This window comes from Strix uralensis, chromosome 1 (assembly GCF_047716275.1).
Source record: "Strix uralensis isolate ZFMK-TIS-50842 chromosome 1, bStrUra1, whole genome shotgun sequence".
Lineage (NCBI taxonomy): Eukaryota > Metazoa > Chordata > Aves > Strigiformes > Strigidae > Strix > Strix uralensis.
The window spans coordinates 26,163,721-26,190,653 of NC_133972.1; the positions used below are offsets into that span (position 1 = coordinate 26,163,721).

At 39.2% G+C, this 26,933-nt stretch overlaps 1 protein-coding gene across 2 annotated transcripts in view; it reads left to right on the plus strand.

Annotated features, from left to right (window-relative positions):
- The window catches only part of OSBPL10 (oxysterol binding protein like 10), a 120,051-nt gene that overhangs the window by 76,475 nt on the left and 16,643 nt on the right, over positions 1 to 26,933 (plus strand). For both annotated transcript variants that reach the window (XM_074860759.1, XM_074860764.1), the window contains exons 6-7: positions 2,138 to 2,292; positions 20,278 to 20,424. In XM_074860759.1, the coding sequence (XP_074716860.1) occupies positions 2,138 to 2,292; positions 20,278 to 20,424 (302 nt within the window). The remainder of the gene's footprint in view (positions 1 to 2,137; positions 2,293 to 20,277; positions 20,425 to 26,933) is intronic.

Below are 26,933 nucleotides of genomic sequence, written 5' to 3' on the forward strand. Positions count from 1 at the left end.
GTTTACAGTGAAGGCCAGATAGATTGTGTGTGCAGAGAGAAAATGGATAGCCCAAGGAGATGGTCAGACGACTTATTTTCAAAGATTGGCACAAAGAGAAGTCAGTTCAATTTTCTTTGTTTTTAGTCTCTTTGTAATAGGAAAATAGCAGCAATAATCCAATATTCAGTTGTTTGACAGAAGGAAACAGAAAAATATGTTGAGATTTGTTACTGCAGAGTAACGAAGAGCAAGAAGCATAGGCACGCTCCCTAAAAATCTTTGTGGCTATTCAAAAGTGAAACAAGTTTATTTTAACTTCTTGCTCTTTTTTTTTCCCTCTTTGAAATCTATACTAATTAACATCACGAAGAGTAAAAATTTGTTTACAGACATGTGAACTCCCTCCAAGGAAATTTTCCAATTTGGTTTTATTGTTCATGCTGATTGTATGTTTCTTTCCTTCCATGCAGTGTGAGTCCATTTTGCATCTACCAAAACCATCTTCAGATTATCCTCTGAGTCAGAGCTTGTTTTGAGGATCTGGGTTTATCCTTTGTTCCTAGCAGCAAATTGTTCAAGACCTGAGGAGCAAGCAAAGAGATACTATGACTACAGTCACTGTGTTCTTCGTTCCTTGCTATGTATACCAACATTGTTGTGTTGATTTAACTCCATCTTTGGAAGGGGGGCAGATGTTGGCTTCCTGATGTGTAGGACCAGTGTGTAGAGCCAATCCAAGGAAATGACCCTTTGATACTTGCATCTTCTCTCACATGGTTCACATAACTCGATTGGGACTTATAACATCTGCTGGCATAGTCCTCAAAATTGTTGAAACCCAAAAAGCTTTGTAGTATGTGGTCTGATGGCAGAGCCACAAAGATGTTCTTCCTTTTGGCAATGGGAAATTTGAGTCATTGTGTGAAATATGTTATTTAAAAAAAAACCCACTTGAATTTTTTTCTGTGTTGGTTACTTAGATCTTTGAAAATCATTTTATGCTTAACTATTTGCTTATACTTTCTTTAGCAAAAGATGGTGCCACAAAATTAGGCTAAGCAAGTAGACTTGAAGTTTTGTCATGTCGTCATAACTTAGTGCCATTTTAGATGAGAGGAATGTTCTGTAATTATTTTATCTTTAGAATTTGGTAAGAGATCAGCTATAGGATTCATGGCCCACATTTTTTAATAATATAAGTGCTAATATAATAGTACACAGCAATATCTCACCAGATCAAACCATTTACTTTTATTAGGAGGCAACCTCTGGTAACCCCTGGTGACATGGAGAGGATAAAGTGCCTGTTCTTTAATGTACTTTGTGTTGATATGGGTCATCTTAGAAAGTCGTCAGTGATGAGAGGAGGAGATCCTCCCTGTGGCACTAACTGTATTTTCATATACAGATTATGGTAATGACTGAAGAGCTATGATTTTCTTATCCGCATCTCTGCATTTTATAGCAGTGTGTAATTAATAGCTGAACTTTAAGCCCTATGCTGAGGGATACTGATTTGAATGTTGATACTATGTTTTAGAGCAGTAAGGGAGGAACAACTGTGCAGCTGCCTTAGCTGATTGTTCTTTCTGTCTTGGCATCCTTAAATACTGGCTCATCCTGGAAATCAGGTGCCCCCAGAAATAAGGGTTGTTCTGGTGGCTAGTTCTACTTGATTCATATTTAATGTGTATCTTTCTAATGAGACGTCTTCTAAACTGTGGTCTTGGGACGAGTAAAGCATTTTAGCACTTAATCGAGAAAGAACTTTTAAAAGTACAGACAGAAATAAAATACAGCTGCTAAGCTTAAAACTCTGATTTCAGACAGAAGAAATGGAGGGTTTACTTGGATAACTTAATAACTATGAAAATAGTGGACAGAGAATACTTGTTTAATTACCAAGGTGTTGCCAGATTGTATAATTTTTATGTATAATTCTCTCTGGTGGTAGGAGTAACACTTTAAAATCTTCCTTCACTGAATTTTAAGGAAAATATTTATCACAGATAAATTGGCATAGAGTATTTTTGTTACTAAAGTAAAACTGTGGAATCAGAGAAGTAGCAGTTCGTTTATATTAGTAGAATGATGAGATAAATGGAAGAAATCTGTAATCTGTCTCTTGAAAGTTGACACCCATTTTCTGCTTCAGAAGGTATCCTGGGTTGGCCTGGGCCCAAGTCGCACTCCACAGAGCAACTGAAAAACGGTGCCCTCAGCTCCTTGTCGTCTGCTAGTGCCAACATTACGTGGGCAATAGTACCATCGGCAGCCCAGGACGGACAGGCACTACAACCAAATACAGAGGTAAGCCCGCTAAGTCTCTGTAGGCCATTTCTGTTGTATCTGAGACTTGACGTTGGTTCGATGCAAACCCATGTATTATTAATTGCTTTATTGTACTTTTTTCTTTATAGTATCCTCTTTGTTTTGAAATTAGTTGTGAAAATGCTAAGTTTCATGCAAAAGCGCACTCTAAAAACTAGAAAAATACGTTGACAATATTGCTGTGTGCTTTTGCTTCTCGGGTACTTTGGACAGTGGACTATGATAAATGTAGTCTCTTTTCTAGTCATCAAAGCAATTAACAGACTGTCAGTATAGATTTCTGTCTTCTGGGGACAGAAAAAGCTGTATGTTTCTTATGTTGGTTTGAGGTAGACAGAAGACACTAGGACCACAACATTTGTTTGATACTTGTTCTTCCATGTTGCTGTTTGCTCTTGAGTGTCTCTTGAGTATAGCTGACTGTTATTTGAGTTGGAACACTATATTGTTTTCTGACCCCTTTTCCTGTTAAGTGTTAATGGGCAGAACTTGTCCACATCATCCTGCACCAGCCTGTTGATTTGTGCTTTTGTGGCATTTACTTGGTAAAGGGCAGTTCTGAAGCATCGACTCTTTGAGGAGGCTCACAGCTGCGTATCAGGCATCTCATGCACTGAAAGTCTCTCACCATGCTACACTTCTCCAGCTTCTACTGTCTGCTTCGGTTACCAGTGCTGCCCACCAGGAAACACTTCACTCTGAGACCCCACAGATTGTAGGGCACCTTGGAGCACGTGAGACCTGGAGAACTGGGAAGAAGTTTTTGAGAGAGATGAAGAAACCTTTTTCTACTAGTGAATGATCTTTGGCAATTGGAATGGCTTAAATTCAATTATATCACCTTTAACAAAATGTGTAATGGCTGGGGACTTCAATAAAGCTGTTCGTTTTTCCAGTTCTTTTGTAGTATCTTGAATTGAATATAGTTCAAAAAATCCAAGGATAAAGATTATTTTTTTTTTTAATGCTACGTGTTACTTTGGTCCTCTTCCAGCTCTGTCCTTAGAAAGTAATTTCAAATTCTGTTACTCCTAGTGTCCATTAATCACAATGTTTAAGTTACCTGTAATTGCTTTTTATTAGGAAGTTGTGTAATTTCTTTCAGATAAGCCAACTGCAGTTCTTATTGTGTGTTTTTAAGACAAGAGGCTGTTTAAGAATATTGTTTTGGGAGTTACTACTTTACTCTGATACACTGCAATTTGTTTCATTAGGTTTTTTTAGATGTTTTTATTCTTGACCACCTGGTAAAGTCAAATGGGATGTGGAAGCGTGGGCTGTGCAGCAAGAACATAAGGAGCAGCAGCTGATAAAGTCATCTCAGGGTATAATTTTGCAGTTGAGTTTAAGCCACTTATAACTTCTTTTAAATGACAATTTTTTTTGAAGTCCAGTCTCCTCCCCTTCTCTCGCTGGTGAGAAATACTGAGTTGTGTGTGTGGCTTGAGGCACTGCTTTGCTTGTGGAACTCATGATTTATTAGAAGGGAGAGTACCTGTGAAGAGATGGGTGTAAGCAAGGAAGCATGGCACTGTTTGTAGTACAGAATCCTTGGTGCTTTGTGGGCAGTCTTCCTGAAAGCAGCAGCCTGCATTTGGAGACTCTGGGGCACTAGCTCTTAAAAAGAAGAATAAAGGGGACCAAAAAAAAAAAGAATAAGATTTTTAAGTTATAAAAAGCTCAGCTGAAAATGATGGTTTTGGCAGAAGCAGTAAGTGGAAGTTTGTAGATTGGTTATGCTCTTTTGAGCAACATAGCACCCTTAACAGGGTAAGTTATCTGAGCCAGGTAGTCAACCAGGAGATGATGTCTGACACCCCCCAAAGTTGTCAAAGGTGTTTGACTTAACACACTTCAGCAGTTCTGTGTACAGGATTTAAGCATATTTTTAAATATATTCTGGCCTGTTGTGCGTCCAGGGCAGGAGCCTAGGTTTGGCACTGAGTAGCCAGTTCATTTTCAACTGTATAAAAGCACTGACTGTGCTAAGGACTTAGTGTGTGCAATTATATATGAAAGCAACTGCAAATCGTCACACTCCACTTGTTTTGTAGTCCAGATACATTGTTAATAACTGTGTTGACAGCAGCAGAGAATGAGAAAATGCATCTAGATGTCATTGTTTGACAAATTCTTGACATTGAAGACCCTGATTTGATTTTTTGTTTATCTGGTAGCTTCTTTTAGATGTAGAAGAAAAGAGGAGTCCACAAGTGTAATTCAAATGAAGCTTATTTATCTTAATGATTTTCTTTTAAGAAACCCCAAACTAGGCACTGGATGAGCCTCATTTCTGAAGAAGTTGGGAGGCTATTAATGGGGCTCAGCTTTCAAAATATACCTGCCAAAAGAAGTGAGCCTTGCTTTTACAGAAGTTAAGAGAAGAGAGTGCTGGTTTCTCAATCAGTACTGTCAAAGTTAATTCCAATTTCTTCTTTGACTGGGCCTAGATTTTTATTTTAAAAAATCTGTACTTTTCATGATGTAACCTCTAGCTCTTAGTCAGAAGCTATACCACAAAGGAATGGGAGAGAGCTTTTTGGCTACCATAATATAGTAGATGTACTGACCAAACAAATTGTGAATTGACCTGTAGTCTGAAATAGAAAAAGCCATTAAATTACTACCCTTGAGGAACAACCGACTCAGCTGCTTATATCATAAAATTTTATAAGGAAAAGATAATTTTAGGTACGTGGATCGGCAGTGATTTTAAAAAGAAAAAAAAGATGTTTTTCATGTTGGGGGGGGATGACTGCTGAGGAATCTTTCCCAACCAGCAGGCTGCCGGTGGCAGCAGTCTCCTGGCAACATGACCAAGTGGCTGAATGTGTTTAGTGATAGCTGTGTTAATTCTCAGCACAGCATGTAGACACTTTGCGGCAGTGCATTAAGCAACATCATTAACAAATCAATGACTTGTCTTACGCTGTGTTTTTATACGTTTTTAAGAAGCATGGATCTTTATAATTCTCTGGAATAAAAAGGCTCATCTGATGCAGTTTTCTGAATACTTAAGCATTCTTGAGGGATATAGTAAGCTCTGGAGTTGAGTTTTGATGCCGTAGATAACTACAGTAACCCCTTTCTTTTTGGTCTGTTGCACTGTCAGGGTTTCAGGAATGTAGAGTTTCTTCCCTAGTGAAATAATGTAGCAGCTAAATGTTATTCTCTTTGGATAATGTGTTGGTGTTCACTTGCTTTTGTTATTTAGGCTGTTTCTTGCTTCCAAATGCAAGGATATGATTTGAGGTATTGTTTAAACTAGTTCAGAAAATAGAAGATTTTGTGGCAGATATTATTTTGTGTATTTCTTGCCAATTTAACATGTCCTTTCTTGATGTTGCTGTTTCATCTTCCCAGGTGAGTTTTCTTTTAGAGTTGGTACAGCACAGCATGAAGTTAAAGCCTGTTATCTTCACTGAAAGAAGTAACCACTGACAGTGAAATGCTGGATCAAGCTCTTTTGTCTTTTATTTTTCATACTTTTTTTTTTTTTTTTTTGGTATAAGCTTTCAAGTTTTAGATAGTTTCCTTTTTTGGTTAGTTTTGGTCTGTCCACCTGGAATGTCAGTCAGGTGGCAGCAGGGGTAAGGGCTGAGCTGAACAGAACTATTCTCCATCTGATGTGAGTTAATGTAAAACACTTTTGTTCATCCCCTAGTGAACCACTTCAGACTTTTTGGTGTAAGCTATGTTGCAATTTCAAGGTATTATTTAGGGTTTTTCCCTTAAAGCAGAACAGGACAAATCTGGTATGGAATATTCCAGAGTACGCTCTTCAGAGCTGTGATGTGAACTTGGTCTGTGTCCAGTCTGCAGTAAACGGGATGCTGTTTCCTTCATTTAAGGGTTTATAATTTTGAAATTCCTTTCAAGAAGTGCTGAAATTAATTACTTTTAATATATTGAGTCTCACAGTAAATTCAGTTGTAACAAGCTTGGTGCCTAAGTAGGATAAGGGTGGGAATCACTTCTATGCGTGAGCTACTGTTCCAGTTCAACTACTTGTTATTTTGGGTGTCAGAATTCCCCTTCTGAACTGACAAAATATAACTGCAGGCCAAATGCTTCCCCTGGAAGCCAAATACAAATGGGAAACAGGCTGTTCTTATACAGGACCTGAGAGGGGAGGAATCATTTTGTTTTGATCTAACAGTGTAGTTAAGAATTATTACAAAAATCATGCAGTAGCTACTTCTGTGATTTAGCTCTCTTCATGTGATTTTTAGGCCTTAAAATGCCATGCCAGCTGATTCTTTCCATCCTGTGGATCTGGTATCTATGCTGTCTTTGCTTTCTTGTCCCTGACTGTCCTTCGTTTGTGTGCATGAGAAACTGTACACATGCTCCATGTTGAAGTCTCTTTTTAATAGGATTGAAGTTTTAGCTCTGTAGGATTGAGACTTTAGCTTTGATTATCTAACTGCTAAACCAGGTTTTAATTGTGACAGTGATTGCAAGGGCAGTCAAATCCAGGTTATTAAAGATATTTCGGTCCCCTAGATGATCTGAGCCTTGATGTTTTCAACTGGGCTATTTACAGGAGGTACTGAATTGTTTAGTTCTTAATTTTAAAATATTATGTATTTCTGTCCAATCCCTTCAGGTGATAGTCATTTTCAAGCTGAAGTTATCTTCTATCTGTAGGTTAGTATACATTGTAGTATGATACTTCATCCTTCACAGAGGATGTAATAGCCTTTAGAGCTATTATAGAATGTGTTAGAGATGCTAAGGAATAATTTTAAAAGTGCTCCTGCAATTTTAGAAACTAAGATAGATAGAAGAAATTATTTCTAATTCAGTATTACCTTTCCTTTATATATCTGTGTCTCAGCAGACTGTGGATTGTTTCATAGTGTTCCTAGTGTTTCCTAGTTGCTTTTTGTACTTGACATAAATCTGTGTAATTGATGTAGGGAGATGAGCAGAGCCATGAGCATACAGCGCTAGCCCCAAGTGTGGTAATGGAAAGAGAACAGATCAGGGTGGGAAAGTAACATTTGCAGTATTACAGAGAGTCCCTTTTCACTGTTTAGTACAGACTTTACAGGATTTCTGCATGTGCTCTGCATTTTGCCTTCTGCATGATTAAGTACTTTTTGGGCCGAAGAGCACAGTAAATGGCCTGTAATGACTTAGATACATAAATTAATCTCTAGGCAGAGATGGTACTAGTTAATCCATTCACTAGCAGACCATCTAGAAAATGAAATCAGAGGTTATCAATGGAATGTATATTTGAGGATAATCAAGGGAAGGTATATTTAAGGATTAAATATACAATTACACTAAAAGTAGAATTAAATGACCCTAAGCCTGCTACAGCACCACTGGCAATGACTAAGATAGTCTAGTTAATATTGATTTTATTGTTTTGCTAGCTTTCTGGAATAGTTAATGTATCAGTAAACAATCTCTAGTAAAACGGTTTGTGCAAATAATTAATAAAAATTTAGCTCCAGCCAAAGCCATTGCATTTTCTTGAGTCATTTCCACCTCTAAAATGCATACATTCCAGCTGCTATCTATATATAATATATTTGAGAGTAATAGTCTACTTAAAATAAAAAATATGAAGTGTTAATAAAAATTTACATCTAATTTGAATAAACATGAAGCTCTGATTCATGTGGCATTCCATAAATCCTAGTGAAATTCAGTGGAAATGGATCACTGGAATATAAAGAACTTGGGTTCCCTTGCAGTAAGGCTTAAAAATTGAGTTAAAATAGACCAGTTGCTTACTGTGTTCATTATAAAACCTGTGCTCTCTGCAAAATGAACTCTGAAGCCAATGTTAATTTTATTTCAGAGTTGTGCACTAATTGATTTGTTGTGTGCCAATTGATTTGCTTTGTGCTGTCAGTTTTATTTCTCAGTATGTTTATATATGTGGGTTTGGCAATACTGCCCATTAGTAAGCTTACCCATCTCATTAAGAATGTCAATAACTTACCTAGACATTAGTAAGTTGGGCTGAACTCTTCTAAAAGGAGTATTTGTCTCAGGTTGGAATTGCTTATCTTGCTTAGTGAAGCATCATCCAAACTGGCTTCAGCTGTTCCATCTGGTCTTGCTAGAAAAAAATAGGGTTTTCTGCTTGTGATGATGAATTCTAGTGATTCTTTATTTGAAAAGCCCTGAATGTGGAAACAGCTGGGGTGAAATTAGTTAATTATAAAACTTTGTCTCAGAAGAGGAGTTGGAAGGAAAAGATGAAAGAGGCAGGACTCTTGTACATTATAGTGTAGAGCGACCGCAAAGTTGGACCAAATGATTCATCAGGCTGAGAACAAATCTTAGAAGCTTTTCAAGTAGAGAGTTCCACTGGCCTGAAGAAGTTAGCTGTATAAAAGATGATAGTCTTCTAGGCTCAATTTGTTTTCATTTCAATTGAACGTTTTCCTGGTATGATTTATAGTGATTTTTTTTTTTTTTAAAGACTTGAGCCTTTTTTTATTTTGTGTTTGTGTGTGGGTCAGCAATGAGAATGTGTATAGTGGATGGGACAAGAAAGGAAGAGTCAGGACATCTTAAGTGTGTTGCCTTGAGCAAAGATTGTTAATACTGCTTGCATTAACATGTCTTTACCATTTCTCTCCTCTTACAAATATGCTGGCATCTGATATCGCATACAAGAAATAGCACTGCAAGAACTGGATTTACATATAGATTAATATTGCAAGACCAGGTGATCGTAAAGGTTGACTTCATAGTTGTCCATCTTTTTGTGCCCTCTTTGCATATGTGAATGGTACATTATTGACTAATGTGGTATCATTTTTCTGCCATAAATTTGCTTAGCTAGCATACAGAGCGACATAGAAGAGAATTACAGCTGGCTGAATGACTTCAGTTTTTTTACTTCCTAACTTTTCAGTTACTGGGCTTTGCAAACAGAATCCTTATAGAATCACAGAGTACTCCAGGTCGGAAGGGACTTCTGGAGGTCCTGCAGCTCAACACTCTGCTCAAAGCAGCTAATCAGGTCAGCTTGCTCAGAGTCATGTCCAGTCAAGTCTTGAACACCTTCAACAGTGGAGGTACCACAGGCTCTCTGCACAAACTGTTGCAGTTTCTCTAGAGGTTTTATCAATGGGAGCAAAGGTTTGTTTGAGTAGAATGCCTTTCCTTATCAGTGTGCTGTACTGTTTGGTGGGCAAATAAAATTGCCTGCTGAGTCCCTTACCAAAAAGTGTTTGTCTTTTTCCTTCTTTGTGGGCGTAGAGGTAAATGCTCCTAGCTTCAGGTTTCTCCCCAAGGATCTCACTCTAGAGAGGATCCCTTTTAATACAGAGGGTGTCTAGAGAGTATAGCCTTTTGCCATACTTCCCTCCACATTAGTCTCCCTCACCAGCCTGCAGCTTAGGGCATTCTTTTGTCTTTAGCTCTCCAAAAGTTATAAGCAAGGGGGCTTTAAGACCCCTCACAATCTCTGAAGTCCTGCCTGGCCAATGATGGGAATCTGTCCTGCTGCGCTGTGTGGTTTGTAAGCTTGTAAATTCTGAGTACCTTGTTTTGGATAGTGTCAGGTGCTGTATTTATAGCCATTTGGCTTCTAAAAAATTTGATTCTCAAAACAAAACTGAGTATCTTTCATGAAATCGATCTTCATTAGTATTGCATTAGGAATAGGTTTTGTTAAAATTGTTTATGATGTGATACTGTATTTCTTGTGGTTCTAGGTTAGCATAAAATTTACTGTTGTGATTTATGCTAGCCTTCAAGATTTTTTGCTTCAATTTAGGACAAGTCCGTGGGGCTTTTCTCTGTACGTTTTTTTGGTTGTCTCATGTTGCTGTTCCTTTCTGATCATACCAGTGATTAAAAATACTTATTTCCAGTTCTTACTGAATTTATGCAATACTGTAAAGCCCTCTCGTGGTTTAGGGTTCAGATTAAACAGTGCTGTACTTCAGTAGCTTTCATTTTATGAAAGATGCTCACAAGATGTGTGGACCAGTGCTGGTAATTAATCTTTTCCTGTGGAATCTGTGCTTGGGAATTAGCTGCTTTTCACTTGATGTTCAGAGTGGGCTAGGTTTATGAAACCTTAGGTTTATGAAAATCGAAATTTGCAAGAGGAATTGTCTTACAAAGAAGATATGAACACGTAGAGAAAAAGTTGTCCAACAAACATTATTTACTGTGTACCAGGATTACAGTGCTGTAGGTAACCCAAATTAAGATCTCTGTTTAAAAGGATGTTAAGTCAGTGATTGATTCTTTATTCTTAAACATAATCACTTCATGGTTAGTTTCTAATATTTTTCTGAAGTTTTACACAGGGTATACTGCAACATAAACATAGATGGCCTTTGTTTCCTGTTACATGCAGTGTTTGCTATTCTTTAAGCAACAAACCAACCCTTTTTCTTCTTAAATCTCTTATGTTATCTGGTCCTCATCACTGCTATATTGTTATGTTTACCCCTAAATATGGTCACATGTCTGCAGTGTAGGAAAAGGAAACTTTCCGAGCTTGTTCTTTAAGGATGAAAAGATTTCCATTCCCAGAGATACTACTGCAAAACATGAACAAAAAAGGATTAATAAAGCTCTCAAAATAGTGAATATCTGGATAATGTGCTTGTCTCTAGATGCCTGGCAGATCGGTTTTGTTGGGAAGGAAAAAGATTGCAGACCTATTTGTCACCTAAGATACAGGTTTTGTGATTATCTTCTTTGCTTGCATCATCGTTATGTCAGCCTGTCTATATTCACGAAGTAGTAGTATCAAGATGCATTTCTACTTTGCTTGTTTGCTTCACAGTGAAGGAAGAATCTTCTAAAGAGAGCTTGCTATTACTAGGTTCAGTAGATGACTGTTACTACACATTGTATCCAATTAATCTTTGTGATAGACAGATTGCTCACATTGCCGCACTTTGATCCTTGCACTTGTCCCTAGCTGGAGAGATTTTCTGAATGTCCAGTGCATTTAGCATATTTGGTTAAAAAACTCCAAATAACAAACCACAATATGTATATAAAAGATCCATACACAAAAAAATAGATGCTTTAATCATTGATAGTCCTAGTTTGAAGAATTTTATTTTCTTTGGAGACCTGAATTACCAAACACAAATAACAAGTTTGTTAAGAAATTAATTTCTGGGCACTCTGTAGACATTCTTTCCTGGTGCAAGCTTTTTCTACCAAATACTCTATGGTTTGACATATTGATGATGATTGATGTAGCCAGGATTACATAAAAGCTTTTTACCCCACTCGCTCACACTTCAAATCCAGGTGCAGCAGTTACTTACCTATCCAGATATGACTGGATTATTTTTCTTGGTATACACAGTTGAAGGTAAGTAGAAAATCTGCCTATTATGCCATTTTTCCTTCATTCAGTTGCATGAAGGAGAAACTAACTGTCTTGCCGATTAGATATGTGTGTAGATTACAGTGGCAAAACAAAAAGAAAGGGATATTTTTGCTTTCCATAACGCTGTTGTGTATAAGTTAGTGTGCTCACTTTTTAATTGTAAAATCCTTCTCATTTGATTGTCATCTTCTGTTACTTGCTTAGATATTTTAAAAGTTGTTAGCTTTAATTTTAGTTCATCATCGTTGTATCTCAGGTATAATGATTGCTAGGAAAGGTGTGCCTATCTGGGTGTGTGTTTTGGGGTTTTAGGGGGTGGGTGGGTTCCCCCTTGAGGTGGTAGACTTTCTGCATATTAATGCTATGACAAAAACTTTCACAGCAATTAAAACAAAAGCTACTGACAAGGGCAGTAGAAGAGACAGCTTCTATGAAATACTCAGGGTAAATGAAGAAAATCAGCTGAGCTGAGCCACCTATTTTGCTACCTTTAAGAGACCTTTTTCAGGATGAAATTGGGATGTAAGGGCTGTAATAAGTTTTGCTTTCTAAATTCTCATTTAAGCTCTGCTTTTTTCTGAGCTCGTTAAGTCGCTTTTTAAAAAAATCAAACATTGAACAGCAGGGAGCCCTAAGTCTCTTTGAAAGTCACTGGAACTTTGGTATCCAGGTGCTCACATTACAATGGGTGTATGGGATGTCAGTGTGTTTGAGGTTTTCTCTTTTATCTATTCTTTCTTTGCAATGATCAGTCACAGGGCTACCAAGAGCAAAGCATAAATAAGTCTACAGTAAGGTGGAGGCCAGGGCTCAAGCAGTGACTCTACCACTGCTTTTCCAACCCTTTTTTTTCCCTTCCTCTGCTTATATTGTGTAATGGTATGGTGGTAAATGCTGAGAACAGTATTTTCTATTTTCTTTTATTTGAACTGTTCTTGAAGAGTAGAAAAGCTTATATAAAGAGATACAGGAGCTTGTTGGATATAAAAAAAGTGTTGCCACCTTATAGTTAAGCTTAAAGTTGCTGATTTGTAAATGACAGTGCATTTGGAAATTAGAGGAGAAGTGCATAGGTGATGATGATGATACAGTGGGTTTGAAGTAAATGTGTTTGAGTTTGTTTCAAGATTTAGGTTGAAGTAAGCTGAAATTTTCTATTTAATTTCTATTATATTAATTTCCATTTTTTATATGGGAATTACTCCTCCTTTCACAGCTCTGTTGGGTTTGCGTGGCAAGGTTTTGGTATTGGGGGGGGCTACAGAAGTGGCTTCTGTGAGAAGCTGCTAGAAGCTTCTCCCATGTCCGGTAGAGCCAATGCCTGCTGCCTGCAGGATGGACCCGCTGCTGGCCAAGGCTGAGCCCATCAGTGATGGTGGTAGCGCCTCTGGGATAATGTATTTAAGAAAGGGGAAAAAAAAACCCTCTGCAACTGCAGCTGGAGAGTGGAGTGAGAATATGTGAGAGAACCAACTCTGCAGACACCAGGGTCAGTGAAGAAGGAGGGGGAGGAGGTGCTCCAGGCACCAGAGCAGGGATTCCCCTGCAGCCCGTGGTGCAGACCCTGGTGAGGCAGCTGTGCCCTGCACCCATGGAGGGTAACGGTGGAGCAGATCTCCACCTGCAGCCTGGGGAGGACCCCACGCTGGAGCAGGGGGATGCACCTGAAGGAGGCTGAGAGCCTGTAGGAAGCAGGCTCCTGGCAGGACCTGTGGCCCCGTGGAGGACCCTCGCTGGAGCAGTCTGTTCCTGAAGGACTGCAGCGTGTGGAAGGGACCGACACTGCAACAGTTTGTGAAGAGCTGCAGCCTGTGGGAAGGACCCACCTTGGAGAAGTTTGTGGAGGACTGTCTCCCGTGGGAGGGACCCCACACTGGAGCATGGAAGGAGCATGAGGAGTCCTCCCCCTGAGGAGGAAGGAGCGGCAGAAACAATGTGTGATGACCTGACCGCAACCCCCATCCCCTGGTGCTGCTCAGGGCAAGGAGGTAGAGAAATCGGGTGTGAAGTTGACCCTGGGAAGAAGGGAGGGGTGGGGGGAAGGTGTTTTAAGACTTGGTTTTATTTCTCGTTATCCTACTCTGATTTGATTGGTAATAAATTCAACTAATTTCCCCAAGTCGAGTCTGTTTTGCCCATGATGGTGATTGGTGAATGATCTCTCCCTGTCCTTATCTTGACCCATAAGCCTTTTGTTATATTTTCTCTCACCTGTCCAGCTGAGGAGAGGGAGTCACAGAGTGGCATCCAGCCAGGGTCAACCCACGACAACAGCATACTGATTTGCTAGTCTGTATATAAAATAGTTTAATAAGTACAACTTAATGGACAAGCTATATTTGAGATTCAAATCACTGCTAATGAGGGATGGGTGCAGTAAGATTGCATGTTTTTCTATCAGGTGCATGCTACAGCTGATAGTAAATACAATTAAATATTTTGAAGGTGTATGTGCTGGAAGAAGAGAAGACAAGTGATGCATGCAAGTTAGTGCAGTTTTGTTGATTCTGATACAGTGACAAGCCCTGCAAGAAGCTAACAGCTCATTATATATTATTAGTTTTGGGGTATTCTTACGGTATCTGCTTTACAAAGAGAAGTCTAACTTTGGTATTGAGACTAGTGAAAATCTTATGGAGCCAATTTGTCACATTAGGGTAAATGTGCTAAAGCTCTCTGACCTTACAGAGTTATATTTAATCTTACACCCACAGAAAACCTGTTTGCAAGCTCTCAAGTTACACAAGCGCAACTGTAAATGATGCTTGCAGACCTGTATCATTAACAAAGGGAATCTGAAAATCAAAATGAGGCCTTTGACTTTTATGTGCACTAGTAGAACTAATTGTGATTAGATGACTCTATGGAAAATATGGCAATCCTTGCCTAGTCTGAAAGTGCTGATTCTGTTTAACATTGCTTCTGAATAAGGCTTGCAAGTAATTTATTTCATCTTTCAATGCAGAAATGTTTTATACAGTGTTGGGTTTTTTTAGTATCTTTTGCAGTTTTCTTGAACATAGACTTAAGGACTACTTCCCCTTGGAATACCATTAAATGATGTCTTTTTATCTGAATGTTTTAAGTTCCTAAGATTCATCCTTTTGCTCCTGACTACAGTCCTTTTTGTACTACATAAAAACTTCTTCATGCCTTAATGAAAATTTTTAGAATATTTTGGTGTAATTATATGAAGAATTGCCTTACAAGTCCTCAGTGTGTCCCTGTCAGGATACATATGGTCTCTGCTTATTACTATCGTGGAGAAAAGGTTGAGTTATGCAATGCCTTCTTTGCCTCAGTCTTTACTGGTGACATCAGCCTTCAGGAATCCCAGGTGTCTTGAGATCAGAGGGAAAGTCTGTAGAAAGACTTACCCTTGGAGGAGGAGGAACAGGTTAGGCAGTACTTAAGCTGCACATTATGTAACTCCATGGGGCCTGATGGATGCACCATGAGCATGGAGGGAGTTGGCCAATGTCATTGCAAGGCTACCATCTATTGTCTTGAAAGGGTCATTGTGTTTGGGAGAGGTTCATGACGACTGGAAGAAAGCAAATGTCACTCCTATCTTCAAGAAGGAACATCTAGGGAGCTGCAGGTTGGTCAGCCTCCCCTCGATCCCTGGGAAGTGAAGTGACTAGTTTGGTGCTTGTGGGGAGACCAGTGGATGTTGTTTGCTTTGACCTTGGTAAGGTTTTTGACCCTTCCATAACATCCTCATGGACAAGGTGACAGAGTATGGATTAGGTAAGTGGGCTGTGAGGTGGATTAAAAACCTTCTGAATGGCCAGGCCCAGAGGGCTGTGATCAGTGGTACAAGGTCCACTTGGAGGCCAGTCACTAGTGGTGTACCCTAGGGGTGAACACTGGGGCCAGTACTGTTCGACACCTTCATTAATGACCTGGACGACGGGGCAGAGTGCACACCCTTGGCAAGTTTGTAGATGCCAAAAAACCTGGGAGGAGTGGGTGATGAGCCGGAGGGTTGTGCTGCCGTTGAGAGGGACCTTGGCAGGCTGGACAGAGAGGAATCTCATTAAGTTCAACACAGGAAAATGCAAAGTCCTGCGTCTGTGGATAGGCTGGGGCCAACTGGCTGGAGAGCAGTTTTGCAGAGAAGACCTCGGGATGTTGGTGGACAGCAAGTGACCGTGAGCTGGCAATGCACTCCTGTGGCCAAGGCGGCCAACAGCATCCTGGGCTGCTTTAGGAAGAGTGTTGCCAGCAGGTTGAGATCCTTCCCCTTTACTTGGCACAGGCGAGGCCACATCTGCAGTGGTGTGTGCAGTTCTGGGCTCCCCAGTACAAGAGAGACATGGACTTACTGGATTGAGTCCAGCACAGGTCCCCAAAGATGATGAAGGCTCTGGAGCATCCTTCCCGTGAGGAGAGGCTGCGAGGGCTGGGACTGTTCAGCCTGGAGAAGAGGAGGCTCGGGGGAGTCCACCAATGTGTATAAATACCTGATGGGAGGGAGTGAAGAACAGGGAGCCAGAGTCTTCTCAGTAGTGCCCAGTGACAGGACAAGAGGCAGTGAGCACGTGAAAGTCAGTCTGAACATCAGAAAACACTTTTTTGCTGTGAAGATAGTTGAACACTGGCACAGGTCACCCAAAGAGGTTGTAGAGTCTGCATCCTTCAAGATACTCAAAACCTAGCTGGACTTGGTCCTCAGCAACTGGTTATAGGCGTCCCTGCTTGACAAGGTGATCTCAAGAGGCCCATTCCAACCTAAATGATACTGTAATTCTGTATATTTCTTCCTCTCCCTCCCAACAAATAAACAAGATGAGATCCATGTCATGCTTGACCGTACTGTTGCATGATATGGTTTGTGAAGTATGTTGGAAAACCAAGCTCTGAACTGAACTAATTATCTAAAAATTAATTTCCAGCACAACAGTTAATTTGAAAAATTAACTTGTGGAAGAGGCTTTGGAAGAACAGAGGCAGGTTTGCCCTTTGACTGAAACGTACCTTTTAACTCTGTGATTCTATCCCAGGCTTGTTGAAGTGTCTTTTTTCCTGAAGACATTTTTTTAAAAATGCAGAATGTTTTCTTCAGAAACAATTTCCTTCCCTCACAGGTTTCATCTGTTAAAAAAGAATCAGCATGTTTTCTGATGAAGACTGCTGAGTAGAACATCCGTTTTGTATCCTAGCAGATGACCTCTCTAAATTAATCAGTTCCAGTTCTAATGAAGTGACCTGTTTAAAATAGATCTCTGCCAGCGTGTGTTTTCATGTCTTCGGCCTTTAAACTTTGAAGTGAATCCCTTTATGGAATTTGTAGAAATAATCTGTTGTTTTCAATTCAGATTTTTTTGAAAAATCCTAGTGCTTCAGCCCGGTGTTGGAAACTCATTTTGATTAAGATGATTTTAAATATAAGCCCCTTTTTGGTGCTTGTTGGTAACTGATTCAGTATTTGATCCTCAGGGTTAGCACCCAAACCTAGCTGTGCTGTTCATTCCCAGGCTGAGCTGTGCACAGCTCAGGAGATTTTATATTATGCTCTGACCACACAGGAATGGAGCAAATCACTGCCTTCCTCGTTCAGCTTTGCAATTATGTTTTGTGGGGGTGGGGGGGAAGTGTATGTCTCTGATAATTCAGAAAAGCTGCCATTAAAGGATAATCACTCAACATAATCTTTTGCATTTTACTGAATGCTTACACATCGGTTGCTGCTAAACTGCATGCTATTTCTGTGGAAAGAAAAAGAATTAGAAACCTCATTGGACTTTTGTGACACTTTAAAGATACAGTAGCTTTGTATTTTGTGCCTGTATGTCCACATGCTCTGTGTTGTGCTTACGTGTTGTTTTTTTTTAAAGAAAATGTGCTAGTTAAAAAAGAAATGTCTATTTTCTGTGCTCTTAAAAAGCAATTCAGTAATTACCTAGAACAGCTAATGAGAAGAGAGGGAAGTACAGAAAGGATATTGCTTACAGAAGATAACTGCTGTTCAGTTCCTGTGACATAAATTGTAAACTGCTACTTAAGTTCTTATTTTCTTGGAAAGTGAGAAAATATGCAGACAACTGATACTGATGCATTCTACATGCGCTGAATGTCACTAGTATGTTGGTAACTCTACTATTGAGTTGTGGGATTTTTGGTGCCCTTGCACATCTTCTTAAAATAGGATATTTTTGAGATAATTAAAATTACAGTACTTACTGCAGAATGGTCATAAACCACACTTGATCCTAATGTTATGTTGTACTTATCCTCCCTGATGAGCAGAAAGTCTTTCATTTAAAACAATGCAAACGTTACTTAGCACCTAAACTGTTGATAGGTTGCTTGCTCTCACCGTGCACACTTTGTAGAGTAGCAATGAGGGGCAGTTGCTGCTTTGTTAGTAACGCTTTGAAAGGCATGAAAAACCTAATAGCTATTTTAGCAGGAAAGAAAGAGGGATTTCTGTCCCTGGCTGAATGTGCAATCTTCAGGAGAAAAAGAAAATTCTTAATGTGTGATTTAGCCTGCGACCTTGTTGATGTGTAATTTGTTTATTTTCTGATGCTGTTAACAACTGAAGTCTACGCAGCTGTTACATGTTCACTTGAAAGCATGTTACCTGCTAGCGTATTCTCTCTATCTCTCACACTTGTGCACACTTGTGCCCCCCACCTGGAGAACAGCCCACCGGGCTATCCTTTGGGAAAGAGCAGCACCATTTCTCCGTTGGAGCTGTGTTCAGTTAAGCTTGCTGATCTCAATGCCATGTGACTAGAAACGCAAGGAGCAGATTGACATCCGGTGCACACTCTCCAACTCGTTGGATAGCCAAAAAAAAAAAAAAGGGGGTGGGAGTGAGGAGGGGAGGTTCCCTTGCTTTTTTCCTAACGCTGTTAATTCCTGCTGGAGCTTGTTTGCCGCGAGCTCGGTTCATGGCAGTAACAGAAGCAGCAGTTCTTATTCGGTAGCTCTCAATGAGGTCAAGCTGGATCAAAGGGAAACCTCCTGTGGAAGCATCTACTGTAAGTTCTGATACTGCTTTTTCCACACTCCCTCCAAATGAACTGTAGCCTGTACAACTGAGCCAGTCTTCGGTGCTTTATGTCTCCCTGACTGATAATTTTGTACGAGGTCGTCAGGTTTTATGTTAATTGAACTTGTCAGTAAGGCATCAGTTGGATAATAATGCTCTGCATTTTGGGAGGAAAGGGCTTATCGTTCTATCCTTTTAATTTCTGAGGGGAGTGGGAAGAAGAAAGTGTGGTTTTGTCCTTTTGAAAAGCTCCAAGCTGTTGAGGTTACAGCTCACCAGATTGTTTTATGTAATCTACATATTCTACTTTCTAAATAAAGTAATTGTAAAGTGTCTTTCAAATGTCCTTGGATTTCACCAAGTAGCTATTCTTTTGGGAATAGCTACCTAAACATTTATTCAATAAAAAAAAAGAGAGAAAAAGAAAACACTTTATTCAAATCTTGGAGAAATCTGTAGTAACTAAATTTGAGAGACTTTACTTACACAAGCTGCTGTTCACCTGAGGGGTCTCTAATGTGATAATTAAGAAATACTTCTTTGAAACCTAATTCTGAATATCTGCTGGTTTTAATGAAACTTTTCAGTTGCAAAGGCTTGCATCAAGATGAAAAATTTCTCATTTTATGTAATGAACTAGCTGTTTCTGCAGAAATGCTATTTAGCCTGAAGGAATGCTAACTTTTGCAGGTAGTGTTGTTTCATTTACAGCATGGAATCCTTGGGCAATAATGAAATGCTGAGCTGTAAATTTTTCGGATACATAACCCAACTTTTTTTAAAATACAAAGAGCTTACCTGAATACATATCTGGAAGGCTTGCAGGATGGTTTAAATGGATTGAATAAAATAGCAGTTTGGATTATTGTTAGTAAAATATTGTAAACTCTGAGGAAGAATATCACAAATCATTATCCCCTTCTGCTGTAAAGTTCCTCTTGTAGGGGCATGGCATGATGCCTCTCTTTTGATCTTCAGCTTGTATGTCTGAAAACTGGGCAGTATTGGCATTGGTGTGCTGTGAAGCAGCATAGTGTTGCAGATGTCATAAAGATTCATGGCATTGCCTTACCCCCCAAAAATCTACTTTTTTTTTTTTTAAGCTGTGTACTTTAATTATAGCCTTCTTTTTATCTCCTTCAGTTAATAGTCTTGGCTTTCTTAGATATCTAAGTTGGAAGTTGGGTAGAGGAAAGGAAAAAAAAAATAGTGTGAAATCAGGTCATGCAACATCTAGGCATGAAGTATGAATATTTGCTGGAGACATTTATGAAACAAACTCTTGAAGACTAATTTTCAACTGTGTACTTCTATTTAATAAATAGAAGACCCGTTACTTTAATATGCTATGATTTTTGTCTGCCATCACTGCAATATAAGTATCAGAAGATAACGTGTAAATAGCATCTGATACTTACCACTCTTGTCCTGAGAATAAGATCAAAATGCTCTAGCTCTATGAACCCATCACTGGTTTTTTTTATTTTGAATTTGTATCTTTTCTTGGTTTTAACAGAGGCTGTCTTTGGTTCCATTGAGACAGCTCCATTTTTAAACATATATAGTGAAAAAAAAATACTGTATCGTTTTGTCCAGATGGTGATGTTTCTTTTCATTTCAGCATTCAGCTTCTGAGTTGATCCTAGTTGAAGATGAAATGACAGATACTGAAGATAATGAAGAGGAGGATTTAGGAGTCATGGATGATCAACGTAGTGTAATTCTCCATCTCATCTCTCAGCTCAAACTTGGCATGGACCTTACCAGGGTACGGACATTGTATCTCTTTTATAATGGTTCATTAACTTTTCTTCTTCTCATCTTTCTGTATGTGTGTGCATGCGCACATGTGTGATTCCTGTGAGCATGTTTTGCTCCTGTGGATAAGGAATTTTGCCTCTTTAAAGGTGTGGTTCCAGAGAGCTATGGAGTGCTGTCTCCTGCTAGGCTGGCTTTCACGTAAAGGGACCACCCCCCCAGGGATTGGGGGGAGGGGAAGAGAAAGAAAGAGTCAAAAACCCCCTGAAACTCTTCCTTATTTTTTTGTCAGTCTTTCAAAGCAACCATATGCTGTGTATGTATCCCATATGTATGGGTCAGGGTGCACTGACTGTTTGAGGAACAATAATGGCAGTTGCATGGATGAAGGAGATATGTGCTCCAGTTACTGCTTTGTGCATTGGATTCCATCTAATTGCTTGACAGCTTCAAAAAACACATCATAGTAAAGAAATTCAATGTATCACTGTTCTGGTCTGTGCTAAGCAGCTCACCAGTTTAACCTTCTGTGCATCCTTCTGGTCCTGGAACCAGTATTGTTATGAGCTTATCCATACTGATATGATCAGAGAAGTTACAATGTCTGAGAAATTTCCCAGTCCTTAGAGTTTTGGAAATGAGGTAGATGTTCTGGAAGCAGGCAATGCCTCTTTGAATAGTCCTACATATCAGTGAAACCACCTCATGGTCAAGTGGATTTTTGTAAAGATACAGAATACCCTTTTCTTCCGCAAAGTTTTTATGCTTAAAAACACCCACATAAAACCCTTGTAACCCACTTCCCACGAATAAGAAGAGCTCATTCTGACACACCCTCCACAAATAAAGAAAAGTTTGGAATGACCAGAGAATTTCCCTTGTGCATGAAGTAGCTTTGCAGGAGATTCTTCTCATGGACATTTTGAGTTCATCTGCTTTCCTTTTGTCTTACATATTAATCAAAATCTATTTTTATTCTCACTTTCTTACAAAATAGGGCTTTCTCAATATATTTTTTTTCTGCTTCCTCTGGAACAATTGACAGTATTTAAAAATACTTAGATTTTTGAGACTGAGCAATCCCATGATCTGTTGCTAAGTATAGCTATTGAATAGCTGTACAGAAATTAAAGTTTTTTCTAAAAATAGAACAAAAGTTTCATCATTTCATTTGTGAATAATTTATATCTGTCACTTCTTAGTATGTGTGGGGTTATGTGCATTGCTTTTCTTACGTTCCTCAATTTTTCATAGCTCTTCCTCTTTCCTGTGTTGGTTTGCTAAGGCTGTCTGAGTCCTTAAACTAGACTAAGATTCCATATCTTTTGCTCTTGTGTCTTCAGAACATTTTGTCTTTGGTAATGACCAAGGTTTTTCCTCCCTGATTTCCAGTTTCATCTTTTTGTCACGGCAGAGGAGGCAAAATCCCAAAGATACACAGTTAATGTAAATAAGAGAAGTTGTAGACAAAAGTAGGAAGATAAATATGTATGATAACCTATTTCTTATATAGTGTTCTTTAGAGCACAGTAATTGAGGATAGTGATGAATATTATCAGATCTATAGTATGGCAAAATATTAGCATGCATGAATGTATGTATAGAATACCTAGAGTTTGAAAAGAGGAACAGGCATATGGCAGAGTTAGCTCTATTGCTACTCTGCATGATGCATGAATACACATATGATGAGTATTAATGAGACGTGCCACATGTGCACATCACTCTTCTGACCATTTTGAGGATTAAAAAATATAAATTACAAGACAGCTGGCTGCTTTTTTTTTATTAATTTGTTTACTGACATGAGGCCTTTAGGACCACAGACATGTGATGATAAAGCTTGGTTTGTTGGCTGCACTACTTCTCATTTTTCATTATTCCTCTGAAAGTCAGATTTCAGATAGCCTTGATGCTAGTCAGCTTCTGGTGGAAGTGGTTGTGGCACAGTAGTTGCTCGTATCAGCGGGTGTTTTCTGTGTTTCCATCCTTATTCCCTAGGGTTGTTTCTTTGGTTCATTTTGTGAGCTATGGATTGCAACATGATACATACATGAACAAACAGATTTTCTGAGCCCTTGGTGGCTTTGGGTTCTGGATGCATAATCGTTACCTTCATGTATCCTATCAGAGGAAACAGCATCTTTTCCTTTTCCTAGGGGGTGATTGCTTATGTTGCTCTTGGCCTTGCCTGCACTCATATCAGTTTCCCCACAGTAATGATAGCCACATTAATGTGACAGAGGTGCTTCACTTTTGAAATGTGTCATGCTGCCATGCCTTTTAATGAGGAGTTAAACAGTAAAAATCTACTGTGACGGAAAACACCTGCAATGAAGTATTAAATCTCCATGGGGATTTGCTACAACAGGCTATATTCTCTGGCAGCCAAATAGACTTCAGTAGCTGCTAGAGAGTTGGGGGGGGCGGGTGTGCTGTTCGCAGCAGCAGAACATAGTATCAAACTGATGCCTTGGACTGGGCTAAGACTTTAAACCTCATTTAAAATTGGAATTGCTGGGGAAAAAATAAGTTTTGAAATTTTTTGTTCTTTGGACTTTCAAAAAATGAAAAATAGTGACAAAAAATACAGCCTGATAAATTTGTTGGCAAATGGCATCTAATGAATAGCAATTAATGCTAACAGTTTGTACAGATGGGTGATCACTCCCCTGCATTCCCTCACCTTCCCTATGCAGTTATTACGTGCTAGAAGTAAAGGGCTGCCATTCTGTGTAAAAGGGCTACCAGTAATTCTGCAGAATATCAGCCTGTTGTAAATTAACATTGTAGTATGTTCATGATGTCATAAGTTTTTATTTTGCTTGTCAATATACTTTTACCTTGTAATTTTAAAATATAAGTGGGGTGAAAATACCTTGTTTTATTTCAGCAGCGACACAGATGACAGTGGAAAGCTTTTGTACCTTTAAGAGAAGGGCATCTCAGCATGGTGTACCTTGGCCAGATTTCTGAAAAAAGTGGGGAATACTGGTGCTGACACCCATGTTTTGCCTCACAGTAAATAGTAATGGTCATAAATATCTCTGTTCTTAAGAAGTCAATTAAGTATAGGTGAATTTAAACGTAGGAGATTATGATCAATCTTTGCACCAATATCCTCTTTTTAACCTCAAGGAAACAGAAGAATGTCTGTTAAACTGCTTCCTTTTCACTTAGACTGACAAAGAATAAGAACAGAGATTGTCCTCGCACATTAGAATGCAATCAGGAGATTTCTTTGCTTCAGACTCAAGGAACTTGGTATTTACTCTAGAGAGTTTCTTTTGTCCATTTGGTTGTCAAGACGGTTTTTTCTCAGAGGAAAAAATTAGGCAGTTTTGACTTTTTATGCAATTAAAAAAAATAAAAATTGTAGTTCTGTCCTAAACCAATATAAAGAACATAAGTTCTAAGTGTATTTTTCTGGACAGTGCACTCTGGCTGTAGAAGAGCTGAAAATCTCATTCCTTTGGAAGCTGGAGTACTAGCACAAAGTGCCTGACAGTCCGATGCTGGCAAGAAGAATACTGTACGCTTCCAAATTTGTTTCTATTTTGCTTATTTCTACAGAAATCAAGATAGGGCCAATTAAAAAAAAAAATGACTGGTGTGATTGTGGGTTTTTTGGACTATGTTAGCGTGTGGTGGTGTTACATATTGCAACTTGGAGGCTATGAGATTAGTAAAAGGCAATGTTTTCTAGGCATATTTTGTAATACTGTGTAAGCTTTAAAACTCAAATATTTTTCATATGTAGTTCTGCCTCCTTTTGTGGAAACAATTCAATTGTTCTGCATTTTGCAGTGGATACTTTCCCGCTACAATTAAGGATGTAGTTTCCATTTTAGTTGGGCTTTTTAAAGCAAGATCATTTGAGCTGGAGTTCAAGCTTTATTCAGATTTTAAATTGATTCTTGAAACGGAATAATAAGAGTCCAGTGATACGTAACATCTCATTTAGTGGCTGTTTTGGTGTAGCTGTGTTAAGTATGTAGCTGCAAAGCACACAGCTAGTACTTGAGAGAGTAGATATGAGGACTACATGATCAAGTCAAGTCAAGGATGAAACCACAGCAGTCTTAATGTTGTATCATAAAATTTGCATCATCTTAAGTATGGTCTGTAGTTTTCTTCTCCTCCATTTGTGCTAATAAAGGTCACTTTTTAGAGAGAGACTTGGACATAACGAGATGCAGAGCGCTGTTTATTCAAATGAGTTTCTTTGCCCTTTCAAGTCTGCAGTGAATTCATGATAGTCACTACTAGTATCTCTAGACAGAAGTGATGGGGTTGTTTTCCTTTGTTTTGCTGTCAGTTTCCCCTTTGATAACCTGATCTTTGAGTGTACAATTTATATTAAAATGAGATTCTCTAGTGAGGGTCAGTAATGCTGAATTGCATTTTTTAAAGATTATATCGGATAATGAATATTTGGTCAGAATCAAAATGCTGCAAGTAAGATGGAATTGTTTAAAGAGCTAAAAATACCCTAAGAAAATCTACTGCGTTTTCACTTTGCCTTCCAAAGTTTTTGATTTCAATTTTAAAAGCCAGTCTCCTCAGCCCCTTGCTACCACACCATCATGGGGACTGTAGGCTGTCTTTAGCACTCAGTAGCTTGCCACGCGTAGTGTAAAATTGAAGTCCTGCGTCTTTTGGGGCCTTATTAGGTTGGTAACAGAGACTGTGTAGAGTCCTCAAGGCTTACAGAGTCGTGTCAGAGGAATATTACAAATAGAACTTTGCTTGAGCTGAACTTGTAAAAATTATTAGCCTATAAAAGACTATATGTGTGTAAATAATATACAGGAGAGAGTGAACGAGCATATATGTTACCAAATGAAGCAGTCATCTTTTTTTGCAGTTGTGGTATGTTGACTTGCTGTGTAGCTGTTAAGACTGTTTGAGCCATCGTGACTGGAATTTTTTTTCATGTTTACAAGTTTTCTTTGAAAAGAACTAAATGATTAGTAAAAGTTTGGCAGCTTCCATTTCATTATCCATGGGATCCAAAAGGACTGAACTGTGCTTTGGTCCCACTTAAAATAGCAAGTTGGGGTGGCAGGGGGGAAAGCAAATGTGTTTATGATTGAAGGGTGGCTCCCTGCCTGCTGTAAATAACCCTTCTTTTTGGAAAGGGAAAAAGTAAATGCAATAAAGAATTAAAGAGGAAAGCAGAAGAATTGCTTTAATAGAGGACAGCTGTTGGTCTGCATCTGGCATCATTGAGCTACTTTGATTCTAGACAAATTTTGTGTGTGTATAGAAGTTCCTTGTTGGTCACACAGGAGTGACCTCTGAGCTCCCCTGGGATGGTTCTGTACAAAGTGTGGAGCGTGGAGGAGAAGGAAGGGAGAAAGAAATAAATTCTTTTAGGTCCTGTAGCCCTTGTCTGTCTTGCAGTGAACTCCCAGATGTCTCATTGAAAACTTTTAACAAAGTGATATTCCTAAGGGGGTGACTTTGGCAACATCTGTGTTGCTAGATGAGCCACTTGAGATTGCATCCAAATCACCTGGGGCTGGCTCCCTCCAGTGCAGACTGCTTGGTGCTCAGTCCCAGATTTCTTTCTGGGCTGCCTGGAGCCTCTCTAGTCCCAGGACATTAATGTAAGAGTTTGTGCAGTTTTTGTTTGTTTCAACTTGTCTGAAATAAGGTGAAGGCATGCAGGGACCCACCACAGTCATATGGTACCACCTCAAACTGAGGGGCTACCCTGTGCCTGGGGGTGACAGGAGAGCGTAGAGGTGGCAAGAGATTTGACTTGGGAGGTAGGAGGGGACATGACACATATGATGACAATGTAGGACAGAGTCAAATGGGGAGCAGTTTTCTTGCCTATAGACTCTTGGGAAGGGTCCTTGGTATGGTTTTATGTTTGGAAACACGCCTGAGATTTGGTTTTGATTGGATCTAGTTGGTTTGGTTTGTTAGAGGCTGGAAGAGAACTAATATGTATGCAGCGTGTGGTCAAGGGCCCAGGAATGAAATTGGGAGCCCAGATGTTTGACAGAATGGGTAGATGTACCCCTTACACTCTCCACCACTTGCAGGTTGGTGATACGTATGTTTATATAAAATACTAATCTAGTGGTTTGGGAGGGTGCGTCCCTTTCTTTTTGGAGGGTCATCATTAGTTGATTTGGAGGATTTGTTGATGTCCAATGTAAATGAATTTACATCAAAGTATGTTTTTATGCCTTGTAAACAAGGAGAACAATGGTTGGTTTGTTAACTGAGAGGAGAGGAAAAGGCAGATTTCCATGTGAGCGGAACAGCCTATCCCTGTTGTGTGAGCTGCTGTTGAGAATCATAATGAAATAGGAAACAGCCTGCATGGCTATCAAGGCCGCTGCTTTTTCCTTCGCTCATTATTTACACTGCAAAGAAAATGAAATTGCTGTGGCAGGGGAGGAAAATATGCTGTCCCGAAACTTGACAGGGCCAGAATTGCAGCTGTGTTAACTGTTCTCCCCCCCCTTCCCCTGTGGTAGTATGATCATGGGGAAATCATAT